A 13,615-nucleotide genomic window follows, 5' to 3' on the forward strand; every position below is an offset into this window, starting at 1 on the left:
AATACCGGCGTCAGTTTTGGAGTTTTTTCATATAACATGCTGAACTCTGCAAGAATTTGAGCTCCCCCGACGAGCTGGTTTTCAAGTTTTAGATTTTTATATATACTTTAAATCAAGCAATTATTATTGTACTTCAGATTTACATTTGTTTTCCATGAAAACCTTGTTTTGCACATTTTATTGCCTATATATAAATTTAAAGAAATCAATAGATATATTTAAGAATGTTTTAAAGATTCTATGTAATAACATCTTTGTGTTTATTTCACAGATTATTTTCGTTGAAAGAATGTATAGTAAATTATTTAAATTTCATAATTTGGCTGGTAGCACTACTCAGGTATTTGGGCCATTTCCAATACGAACTGAAATACCAGGGAAGATGGTCTGATACGTTGTCATATCATTATGCCTCTTAGTAATCGGATGAGTTAGTTAAGTATTATGAGTGTCATCTACAAATGAAGCAACTTTCTGGATTCCTTATTACCAAGCAATCAAATCAGATAAATCGAAAAGCGAAAACCGGTTTACGGACAGTAATTGTTATGACGGGAAGTATGCCATTAAATGCACGAAAACTTGGAGTAAAAGCAAATAGAACGGAAGTTTCCAAAACATCTACGGATACTTATAAACATTGCAATTGTTTCTGTGATAATCCAAAACATCTAACGTTGCCGTTAAATCCACTAATATTGCAAAAAAGTAAGAGAGATACGCTACACGATAAATGGCAGCGATCAATTCAGCGGCACTTTGGGACTATCAGCTCATATGTGACACACAATTTTCTTTGTTATCTAAGAAAAACCACAAAAAAAAGTATCAGTACTGCCGAATGGACACAACATGAAGAAAGTAGCACTAATAACCCTGAAGTACTGCACAACTATCAAATTTTCAAACTCTCGACAGAGTCAACTAAAGCATGTAATAAAAACGCAAAATCGAATCGTTTTGACGAAAACAGTAGCTACAATAGGTTTCACAGATTTGAGACTTCAGTACAAAATGATAGTATCGATGCAAATAACCACATTTATGCCAGCGAATTGTCTTCAGGTGATTTTCACTTAATTTTATATGTTTCGTCTATTTTGGGTAAAGCTACATGCAGCAGCAATGAATCTGCCATCATTAGCAGTGTAAAGTCAAAAAAAAAACGCAGGCTCACCTCCCAAATGCACATAAATTCGATTCAGTATATAATCTTAATATTGCTATTGTCACTGTCACAAGTTCGTTGGACCAACTCTTTACTCCTTTTTGAACCAAAATATCATAGAATTGCTGATGGTGACTTCGTTTCTGTTGGTATCAATAATAAATCACATATAAATGCTAACATTGCGGGTGGTAATAATAATTCGATTGGGACGAAAGCATTGTCTGGGATGATAGATGATGGTGGCGATGATTCAGGGGTTAATGGGGGAGCGTCATCCGTTGCCAATGGTTACATGGATAAGATGTACAATTTAGAACGAAGTGTTGCAGCTGTTCTTATAAAAGTTGCGTATGGAACAACGTCAACAACTAAGCGTAGTATTCCAGACAGTAGTCACGTTCCAAGTTTAACAACTATTGCCACTCCACTCTTGACAACTCTACGGTAAGCTTTTATTATGCAGTGTATATATGTATTTATTAGACATACTAGTTCATAAAATTGTTTTTATTTTCGTAGGTATGCCGAAAAGTCCTCGCACCAGCAACAAATAAACCTTCACCATCGAAACTACGAATTAGATTTGGAACGTGACCATGCCTTGCCTACGTCGGCGCCGAACGCCGATATATTAAAAAGTAATAGTAACCCAACGTATCCGAATCCGAACAGGCATCACAATCATGAACGACATTGGCATATAATGAATTCCACGCCTTTACCTTCATGTAAATTTTTTAAACATATGACTATTTTGCATTTACGGCATTCTAGCGTTTTATATTATTTGTATTCGTTCCATTTACAGTACCGAATATCCTGAAGAAAAATAATGGTCAATTGCCCACAATATCCATGTACCCCGGTGACATTCCTTCATATTCGCCACCAGCCCGTTCATTTTTTACACCACCTTTACCGCCAGAATATCAGAATCCATTTGCGGATAAACCAACATTACGCGGCACAAATAATGAGGGCGTTCTTTCTAACACAGGTACTTACATAAACAGGCGCCCAATACCACCCCCGAGTTTGATGCCTGGCCATGAACGCATTCCGTTTCGTCCACCAGATTTAGCTGCATCAACTGGCGGTAGCTCCGATGATGGATTAATCCCCGTTGTGTCCACTGCTGATAGTGGTGGCGCTACCAACATACCTTTTGTTCCAATTACGGAACCAGATCGTAAAAAAGCTCTGAACACTCCTTCGCAAAGCAGCGGCGGTTATGGTACACCGAATGCCGGCACTTCTAATGTTGGTAATAGTAAAAATGTTTATGACTCTGGTTCAGAAGAGGTTCCATTGCAAATTGGCAAATCGCCGCAACAACACCGCACAAAACAGGAAGTTTTGCCAAGCATAATTCGAATTTTAAGTGGCTCCAATGGTAATAAAGGTGAAATACCAGAGGTACTCCTAAAACAGGCCACTACTCATCCGTTTCATGATCACAGTCAACCGCCATCGTCACCAGTAATGCTTTTAGATGGGGGTAATACGGCCCAACAAGTTGAAAGTAGTGAAGATAGCGAAATGTCAGCTGGCTCAAACATAAACCAAAGCAAAACCAGTCCCGCTGAGAGAAGCGGTTCGGAATTATATGATGCGAAAAGGATTGAAACAGTTCAAAATAAATCTTCGGGGAAGCCGAACGCCTACGGTAACAACTCATATGGTGGAATAAATGGCAGTAGAATGAGCACTCAAGTTAGCAGCTCTACTCCGGCAACAGGAACTGCAACAGACGAGGAACTGGGAACGGCTGCAGGAGCTTCTTCTGTCATCTCAACGTCATCAACAGTGAGAAGCGCGACTATAGCTAAGAGTACTACTTTGTCAGCAACAGTTGCCAGCGGAAATATCGGCAGTGGTTCTAGATCCTCGATATCGTCTTCAACAGCTGCTGCCGCATCCTCACAGTCTACCTGGGCTGTTGCATGGAACATTCATGTTTACTTTTCGGTTGTATTGTTCACAATTTTGGCAGTTTACTCCTTATATAAAGTGCTCACTTATAATAAGTTGACACATCTTTTTTCACAATCATATTTCTTGTGCATTCATCTAGTTTTGATTGTGACATGTTCAACACGAATTTTTTATTTGTGTTATGATGCCTACAATATTCATGCTACATTCAATTTGTTCGTTTCTGAGATATTACTTAACCTACCGGCAACGTTATTGACCATTTCTTTTTCAATACTCATATTATATCTATTTGTGAAATCATTGAACCATAAAAACAATCGATACTCGGCACTCATACGCCCCCTAACCGTTGTGGTGGGCTGTAGTGTGCACGTGGTGCTCTGCATTACACTGCATTATGTTGAATCGTACACCCTGCAAAATCAACAACAGCAGCACTTGTTATACCAACAACAACAGCAACAGCTTCTTTATCGGCGGCAACAGCAACAACAGCTTTTGCACCAACTCCAGCAGAAGCAATTCATTGCTGCAGAATCATCTAATTTGTTTGCGTTAGCAACTGTCGACAACGCAAATTCTGCTCTTCTGCTGCAATCAGCTGCTGCGACGACATCTGGTTTGGTAAGTGGTGTGTCACCGCCAAGAGTTCTTTCATTAATATGTCAGATAATTTACATATTTGTGTGTTTGTTTCTTGGGTTGTTGTACCTTTATTTGTATCGTGTTTTGAAACGAATACTTCGCAGTAAATCTCAGAATTATATACACGGATATCAGAATCTATCATATGCTATACATGTCACTATAGCAACTGCTTTATTGTTTGTTCTCCTCGCTGCTTTGCAAATATTTGGCGCCATTAGCATATCCACCACGCGACCTCTTATACAGCAATTAACTGCAGAGATTGATTGGTTGCAATGGGGTTATCAGTTCTCTTTGCGGTTGATAGAAATTGCCATAATTACATTACTTTCGTGGGTTGCCGGTTTGAAGACTAGCGGGGGCAGTAGTAGTGGAGCAGCTACTACTTTAGCAGCTAATGGCAATCCGCGTTATGGCATAGCCAGTGCAAATGGAGGTGGTAATGTATTTCACAGTGATACAGTTAATCGGGAGAAATTTACGCACCATCACTTTCACCACAATCATTCAAATGTGACTGGTTTCTTTTTGCCGTGTACGTCCAGCTCTAGCCAAGAGCAGTTTGACACAGACTATCCAGCCGTGTGTAATACAAATACAAATCTTCATACGTACACAATGCGCACTGGTAAACTTATATACGACGACAGTTATGCACTGAATTCTCTGTCACGTAATGGACAATCGCAACGGACGGGATTAGGTAACAGCGTAATTTCCACTAGTTCAGCTAGCACACGTGTTGCAGGTGAATTTCAGTTGCAAACACACCCAACATATCAGCGACCATACGATTCAGGGTCCCTCAATAGTGCCGTGGGGAAGCATAATGCTAGTGAGTACGGTACGCGGAGAGTACTGGCTAGTGGCGGCGGACGTTATTGTCATGATGTACCCCAATATGCAGATTACTTAATGGATGCTACCACCGATCACTATGAAAATCCAAATTTTGATCTTTGTGGTTCTGGGTTTTGTATAGCCTCGGAGAATCCAAATGGATCAAAAAAATGTACAAAAACTTCAACTACTTCGACAACGGCTAGTAGTAGTGGTGGGTCAGGTTCTTCTGCAGCATCACAAAAGCAGATGTTACTCCTGCAGAGTGACAATTGTTATTCAGAACCTTTACAACCTTCTCACACATCCACTTGCAATTTCAGTAATCTTGAAAGACCACACTTGGGAGGCGGTGAATCTGGATACCCATCAGATTGTTGGTCAGAGTCTCATGCGGGTCAGCCCCATTCTCAGTTTGCCGATAGTCACAAGAGTAAACGAGAAAAAAAGATTCATACAACTCTAGACCGCAGTGCTTACGAGAAGCCAGAGCGGCGTAGTTCGAACTCTACGCATTCATGTGCATCTAGCACAGGTCGCTATGGTGCTTACAATTCCTTCGACCGGGGCATCTACAACGGGGTTCGAAAAAGTGGCACATTAAACAATATTGTTGTTAGTGGTAATGGTGGCGGTCACGTGGCCGGGGCAGGCATTATGCATGGTCGAAATTCATCCTCATCGTCAGCTACTTCATCGAATGTTTCAACTCAACGTGCATCTGCTTCACAGACGTTAGCTCAAGCGTCAGAACGGCCCCATCAACAACAGCAAGTTGGTGTTCGCGGCAACAACATAAGTTTAACAAGTGAGCAAGATCGTGACCATGACCGCGATCGTGAACACGAGCACCTGTTTAAACGATCATCTCTTGATCGAAGCAATAGTCAGCAGCAGACCTACCCGCAGCTCAAGCAGAAAAACCCCGATGATGACATGATGTTATCAGGTTGTAATGTAGAGCGTACTAATTTAATCAGTAATGAAGATGGTTCTTGTATTACGACTAGTAGCAATACATCATCCATTTGCGGAGGCCGCAGCCAACTGAATGATACCAATGCCGCAAACCCTAATACAGAAAATTACTTGTTCGGTAACACCCATTTAAAAAATAACACACATTCCACTTCCAGCTCTTATAACACATCTGTTAGGTCGATGATTGCCTCAGAAACTGCTGGCAACCGTGGCAATGATACTGCAATGATTGTCGCCGAACACGGTTTTGTACGCTTTCGTGCTATTGACGACATGAACAATGCACAGGGTATAGGTATACATAACGCCTCTGTTCGTAACTAAAGTCATATATGAAATTCCGTCGCTATTAGTTTTAAGTTACTTGTTGCATATGTAATAAGGCAATCTTTTAATGATAATGGTTTTGGGAAATAAATTTTAAGTAATAAGGCTTAGGTAGATGTGTATAATTTTTCTTCTCATACTTATTATTAAGCTTTATATGCTCTCAAAATAAGATAAAATCACGAATTTCGTAGCAAAGAATGAACTAAGTTACTGACGGCTTATACATTACTAATTATGATAGCTCTAATACCACATTATTTTATTCGTTGCATAATGATCGAAAGCAAAAAAAAAACTATTTGTTAAACAACTCTGGTATATAGAAACAGTTGTAGGGTATGTTCGCCGCACCCAATAATTACAAGAATATTGGGATCATGTTACTTTTTTGATGGCCTATTGCCGATCAAATATTATATGATTAGCTGTCGCAGTATTGCATTAGTTATTTCCCGTCGAACGTGTTTTTTGTTTCAACCAATAACTCTGTTTCATCTGAAATCAATTTTATGCCAAAACTACTAAATGGGAAATTTTCAACTTCAAAATATTATAGTATTTTTTAAATAAAAAGGTGATTCTCTGAGTTTTATATCAGTTTGTAATATATGTATTGTTTTTTTTTTGTATCCGGTGCATTTTTGGGAAAACTGGCACTTAATGACGTTTTAAAATAGGTTATTATAGGAACCGAAAAAAAATGAATCAATGTGCAAGAATTAAATAGAATTTTTGTACTTTTAGCAAATATTGTTTTATTTAACTAAAAAGCGACATATTGTACATAACAAATCAATGTAAGAAATGGAAGCGACTTGTTTCTTTTCTACATTGTTTGGGAGAAGTGTAATTAAACAAGTGTGAGATCTATGTATATTTACTTTTGCTTTTTGTATTATTTATAAAATATAATTTTTTTTAAGTCGAATTTCTTCGTGGAAGTCGGGGATAATGTTAAAAGGGTTAAATATATACTTATAAATACAACCCTATTCTTAAAAATCCATTTTCTATTGGTTTCACTTCTCTTAAGTATTTACCTATCACTTCAATTTATTCATTTTAAACATACTTTACTCACTAGGGCTTTCTAACGAAAGGAACTACTTCTTCGAGGGCAATTGTAAATTAAATTCGAAAGTGTAGTGGAGTTAATTACCATAAAAGTTGTATATTGAAATATTTTGCCATTTGCTTGTACCATACCTTGTGAATAAAAAAAGTGTTAACTTCCGTTCATCAAACAATATTAAAAAAAGGCCACCACGGTTGCCATATTTAAACTTGCACAATTTAGCATACAAATACGTCATAATTTATGAACGCAACCCTTCAAAAATAAGCGAAAACCTATAAAATATGTAAGCACTCTAAAATCTCTAATTACATTCATTCACAGTACATTTATAAAAACATGAATAAAACCAGAAATAGGGATGAGATTTGAATATTCATTAAAAGTGTTATTGTTAATCTAAAAGAAAAAAACAAAAAAAAAAAAAAATAATAATAATAATGACGCCCCTAAAATAATAATAAGACAAATATCACAAATACATAATATTGTGTGGATGTGGATGTAGTTAGACAAACTTCCATACATAGCTAGTGCTACTCGTATGATATGATGACGAAATGTTGCAATTTACCAGGCTAAATAAAGTTTTCGGTGGTCTCCACTGTGTGTTTGTTTTTTAAGTTGAATAATTTCAATGTAGATGAATTTATTTATTTCGGTTATACAATATCAATATCTGTGCCGATGCATGGTAAAGGCAGTAACAATAGTATTATGAAAAGGAAAATGAACAAAGAAGATAAAATTGGAACTGATTAATTAAGGGGTTTAAATTGCTTTGCCGCATGTAATATAGAAAACTCAAATTTACAGAGATCTGCATATACGCCTTCTGGGACATTTATTATTGATTGTTTTATTAGAGATATGCACATGTGAATATAAGATTTAAAATTAATATAACCTTAGTGTACTGCATGTATAATATACATACATGTTTATAAGTTCAGATTTCAATTATCTTAAATTGTAAATTTAGTTAATAGCTTATTTTGAATGAACATAAGATAATTAGTAGCGCTACATATTTGCAAACATTATCATTAAGTGACCAAGCTTCGATCAGCCAAGCAAAAAAAAATCTCAAAAATATTTAAATAATTTTATATAAATAAATACGAAATAAAATTCCTTAATTATAGTACAGAATCTCTATTTAATTGCAATGAGTTATTTTTGTTGGATTTAGGTCCAGATCGTTTCGATAACGAAGATCCGACAGTCGGGGAAATGATGAGCAATTGTAAGCATAAACAAACCCAAGAACAAGGTTGGGAGATACGTATTTTTCTACTTGAATTGTATTTGATTTAATATATGGGAATAATGTGATCATGTGGCGATGCGACCGGTTTTTTTCTAGTAATTGATATTAGCAAAGTCGCAGTCCGTTTTACTGTGTCACAAAAGTGGTTTTCTGCCCAAACTGCTTTTACAGTACAAGCAAAATGTTCACAAGTCTAAATTTTCTCTCCCACCAATGTACACTCAGGCAAATGCTTATGCCGCAAGGTAAACACAACGGCTGCGGTTCTGCATTTCTGCTGGAAGAATCCGGGGCATACGTCCCAATTTCCCAGCTGAAGCAGTTAATTTAGCGAACGAGCGTGACAACCTACGCCAGGCCAATCTCTGGGACCCGGCATAAAGGATCTAAATTTGGAGATTCGGCAACTAGTCACCTGCCATAGGCGGACTAAATGGGAAGAGAAATTGAAGATCTGTAACTTCACAACTGAAGTAAGTTCTTTTGTCCACCGTAAGGTTCCTGTCGAGCCCAATGAAGTATAACAGCAAGGGGGCAATTACCATCAACGGCTGCACTTCGTCGGACACGAACAGATGCGCGAGCTAATTTAGTCGGCGATTCATAACGCATCCTCTGGCCGACAGATCCAAACGTCGTGCGCCACTTTTGCTTTCTTCAGTGATGAGGTCCGGAGAGCCATCAACAAAATGAAGGTATGAAAAGCCATTGGCCCTGACGGAATTAACATGTTGATGCTGAAAAATCTGGGTCCATTGCGAGTAGAATACCTCAATATGTATATTCCCGCTCGCATAATTCTTGACAGGTGGAGAGTGGTCCCCCTACTGAATCCTGGGATGCGGCCAACCGAGGGGGTCCTTCTCGGCGGATAACTCTCCTTTCCGCAGTCGTAACCTCCATAACCCTACTACTCCCACTCTACAAGAAACACCTGACTCCAGCCCCACATCAGCATGGTATCCGAAGAATGCACAGTACCACCACAGCACTCACCGCCATAACACAGATCAACCGCGGGCTTAACCAAACCTGCCCATGCGAGAGGACTTTCCTAGTAGCGCTAGATCTAAAGAAGGCTTTCGACACAGTCAGCTACTCTACGCTACTAGATGACAGACAGTCTTACAGTCTCCATCCCGCCAGGGCTGAAGAGGAGGTGGTCCGTGAACTACCTGTGAGTGGTCGGCACTCGTCAGCAATCTTTCGAGACCAAATCTGTAAACAGAGCAAGATAAAGTGGTGTCCTTGCTTTTCAAATTCTACATATCGAAGCTTCACCCACCACCAGAGGGAGTTTCCCTGCTCTCCTATTCTGACGACTGGACTATAATGGCGTCGGACAATGATTGCGGCCACCGTAGCCGAATGAGTTGGTGCGTCACTACCTTTCGGAATTCAGAGAGAGAACGTAGGTTCGAATCTCGGTGAAAGATCAAAATTAAGATAAAGGTTTTTCTAATAGCCGTCGCCCCTCGCCAGGCAATGGAAGACCTCCGAGTGTATTTCTGCCATAAAAAAGCTCCTCATAAAAAATATCTGCCGTTCGGAGTCGGCTTAAAACTGTTGATCCCTCCATTTGTGGAATAACATCAAGAAGCACACCACAAATAAGAGGAGGAGCTCGGCCAAACACCCAAACAGGGTGTATGTGCCAATTATATATATAATGATATTGATGGTCTGTGGGCCAAAGTGAACGACTACCTCACCACCTGCCTTTCTCGCCTTTCATTGCGAAGGATCTACCAATTTCCCCCAATAAAAACACCGTGACCCTTTCACAAACTAGACAAAGGAGTTCAAAGTCGGCGATAACCTAATATCGATAGTTAAAAGCCCCAAAATCTTTGGAGTTACCTTTGACAGTTTGCTCTCCTTCTCTGCGCAAACAACCGCAATTGCTACTAAAGTCCAAAATCGCAATAAGATCCTCAAATCGCTAGTTGGCAGTACTTGGGTGGGTTATTTTTCCGGGATGACGTCCGTGAAGAGGAAACTCTTATGAGTACTGCTACATCGACATAGCAGTATGCACGACTTGTATCCTCCCAGCTACACCTACGCACTAAACACCTCTCCACTATCTACCACTCTCTCCGCGAAACGTTTCAAAAACGGAATTACCTCAAGGGCCTGGTTGTTGTTGTTGTAGCAGCATAAACATTCCAATACATATATGGGGAATGCTGCTGAAATGACAGTCCTTGGCCAGATGTAAATCCGGGTCGTTCCGGTAACGTAGAACCGACTGTCCTGGGAACTTCGGGGGCTGGTTAGCTCATAGGCTGCTATTTATTTCGTCTACGAACCCCCGCGCGTTTTAAATCATTGTGGTCATGTTTTACAAGCGCGCAGATTCGCTTCCAGTTAACACTCGATTTTAGCATAAAATCTTTAATATCCTCTCCGTTTAATATGCTACAGGTTTCGGGAGCATAGCGTGGGCATCGAAACAAGACGTGGGCGGCTTGGTGAAATATCATGGCCGAATCTATGGATGTAGTTTCGAAATACCTCGTGCCCTGAAAGGAATTGGATTAGATGGAAGTTTGTTTCCCCATAGTTCCTTTCCAACCTCGTCGTGAGAATAGGTATTAGCCCATGCATCCATCTTCCATTTTCTGTGATCTGTTCCAACGGTCTTGCCAGTGGGCGATCGAACGACGCCTTTCTTCTCCTGCAATATTTTTACGACTTGCTCTACCGTCGTATTCGGATAACCTTATATACACTCTCTGCATTTCTTTCGCCAAAATTTCGACGCGGACTAGACCAGCTATAACGAAGGAAGCATCGTCCAAAATTGTAGGAAGCCGCAAATAGTCCGCAGAGCGCTTAGCCGACTGACGGCTAGCAGTTTTTTTGTGAAGCATTTTATGTTCAGTGCGTCAGCCCGGATCGGTGCGTCATATAATGGAACCGAGCTGACTACCCTGCTATATAGTATTCTTTTGCTGTGGCTAGGTCCGCCGCTGTTTGGCATTATTCGCGACAGACAGGACTGCACACTCGATGCCGTCTTCACAGTATATTCCAGGTATGTTTTGAAGTTTAAACGACTGTCGATTATCACTCCTAGGCATTTAATAGCGTGTTTAGAACTAATAGTTACTATCTCATCATTTACATTAATAGTTTCTACTCTCTATCTGCTGCTTATGAAGACTACATCGGTCTTATGCTCAGCTAATTCCAACTTCATACACCTTAGCCAAGCCTTGACCCTCCTAACTGAGTCGCTGGCGATCCTCTCAATTTCGTGGATATGTTTTGCCACCATATGACTTTAGTTCTAGGGGCATATTCTGATTGTATAACTAGGCGACCGTAGTTTTGCGAGTGTTTTCAATATGTGTTGCCAGGTAGCTGTGTTAAAAGTGTTTCTAACGTGAGGAGTTACCACAGCGTAGTACTATTCTTTCCCGCTGCGCCATCTCCTGCCTTCAATTGCTAAATCTACCACGCATTTGATAGCATCCACTGTTGAGCGGGATTTCCTGAAGCCAAACTGGTATATGGATGGAATACCTTTATCTTCAGCGAAAGATGACAATCTGTAGCAAGTAACACTCTCGAAAAGGTTTCCCATTGTGTCTAGTAGACATATTGGTCGGTAAGACTCGGGTTCGCCAGGCTTTTTATTATCCTTGGGTAAAAGAACCGCAGAACTTAATCGCTCAGGCACAATATTTTATAAGAGCGTACAATTGCTGGCGTATGACGATTATATTGACTTACCAGCTCCTCGCCGCCACGTTTGAATAGCTCAGCCTGCATTCCGTCGGCGCCCGCTTTAGCCGCGTTATCGCATTTCTCACCTTGTCATGGTTGGGTGGCGGAACGACAATTCCGTCGTCAACGATTGGGATATCGGGATCTTCACATTGACATTCTCTGACATTCGCAGCTATCACTATTTAACAGGTTCGAGAAGTGTTCCCTCCATAATTTAAGTTTGTTCTGGATATCAGCCACCAGATCACCGTCTTTGTTCTTACAGGAAAACGCCCCGGTCTTAAAAACTTCTGTGAGCCGCCGAACTTTCTGGTAGAATTTTCGGGCGTTGTTCCTATTGGCTAGCATCTCAAGCTCCTCGCACTCACGTATTTCGGCCTCTCGTTTCTTCTGTCGGATAATACGTCTCTCTTTCTTTCCTAGGTCTCGGTAGTAATCCCACATGGCTCGCGTTGCGCCAGATCGCAGCGTGGCTCTATAGGCAGCATCTTTTCTTTCATGGGCGGCAGCAGCCAGTCGGCCAGCCTCTGTCCGTGACCGGATGTTTCGTTGTGCAGGCAGAATTTTCCGACTGTGGGCCCAGAAATTCCCTCCTTGCCCACCCTGGCGTTGAAGTCGCCAAGCACGATTTTTATTTCATGGTGGGGGCAGTGCTCATAGGAACGTTCCAACAGGAAGGAATTTTTGGCCGCATCGTCCTTCTCTTCCGTCGAGGCGTAGGCGCAAATGAGTGAGAGGTTAAAAAATCGCGCTTTGATGCGGATTATTGCGAGGCGCTCGTCCACCGGAGTGAAAGTCCTAAGTTTTTCTTGCCTTGTCCCGTCCATGGCATCTCTTGAATGGCAGTGATGTCAGCCTTTACTCTCAACCAGCCGGGCAGAGGCACTTTCACCATTAAGGGACCGGACATGCCCTCAAATCGTAGTCCTTATTTCGTTTGCAGGGGTCGTCATCAGTAAAGGAAGTTCTCATCTGAGGATTTGTATATGTTTTGATTGAGGGAGGATTTTTAAGTGGCGGGTCCCAAACCCAGCGCATAGCCAGCTATCCTGGAATGCTTCGCCTTCTCGCGTTAGCTCACTCCCGAACGGGTGTTCGGAAGCTACCCAGAGGAAACTTGGGCTCATCCCGAGAGCTGTGAGCTGCTTGAACCATATGCAGAAGAGACTAACCCCCTTTGAACATGCCCCATCAAACCTACTCACCTAACACCCCTCTCTCTCTCTCTCTGGACCCAACCTGCCGAAATAGCATCCTGCTATTTAAGCTGGTAGCAGCTGTGCACATTATGGCGCAGCCAGTGCGAATGGTGGTGGCAATGATACTTACTTTCTTACTTACTTAGGTGGCCATAACAACCCTTTACCGAGTTACGGCCGACCTCACTAGCTCTCTCCAGGCGCCTCTGCTCCGCCGAAGAACTTTTCTGTCGAACACCCCAAGAGCGGCTGCATCGCTTTGTGACACTACCCATGCCTCTGCGCCATAAAGCAACACGGGTATGATGAGCGTCTTGTAAAGTGTCAGTTTGGTCATGCGAGAGAGGGCTCGACTACTCAATTGCTTACTTAGCCCATAGTAACACATATTAGCAAGAGTTATTCTCCGTTTGATCTGCAGGCCG

At 41.1% G+C, this 13,615-nt stretch overlaps 1 protein-coding gene across 1 annotated transcript; it reads left to right on the top strand.

The window, feature by feature from the left end:
- Window positions 1-271: 271 nt before the first annotated feature.
- On the top strand, window positions 272-8,127 carry LOC129249947 (uncharacterized). The gene is made up of 3 exons (XM_054889614.1): window positions 272-1,615; window positions 1,691-1,899; window positions 1,980-8,127. Exons 1-3 carry the CDS (start codon window positions 462-464, stop codon window positions 5,900-5,902), a joined length of 5,286 nt encoding a protein of 1,761 aa, XP_054745589.1. The 5' UTR covers window positions 272-461; the 3' UTR covers window positions 5,903-8,127.
- The last annotated feature ends 5,488 nt before the right edge of the window (window positions 8,128-13,615 follow it).

This window comes from Anastrepha obliqua, chromosome 6 (assembly GCF_027943255.1).
Source record: "Anastrepha obliqua isolate idAnaObli1 chromosome 6, idAnaObli1_1.0, whole genome shotgun sequence".
NCBI classification, from domain to species: domain Eukaryota; kingdom Metazoa; phylum Arthropoda; class Insecta; order Diptera; family Tephritidae; genus Anastrepha; species Anastrepha obliqua.

What these genes read in the sequence shown, in the direction of transcription:
- LOC129249947 (XM_054889614.1), top strand. Translation starts at nt 462, where the DNA reads ATGAAGCAACTTTCTGGATTCCTTATTACCAAGCAATCAAATCAGATA. An exon ending in CCACTCTTGACAACTCTACG is followed by an intron (nt 1,616 to 1,690) that starts GTAAGCTTTTAT and finishes TTATTTTCGTAG; the next exon opens with GTATGCCGAAAAGTCCTCGC. An exon ending in TTCCACGCCTTTACCTTCAT is followed by an intron (nt 1,900 to 1,979) that starts GTAAATTTTTTA and finishes TTCCATTTACAG; the next exon opens with TACCGAATATCCTGAAGAAA.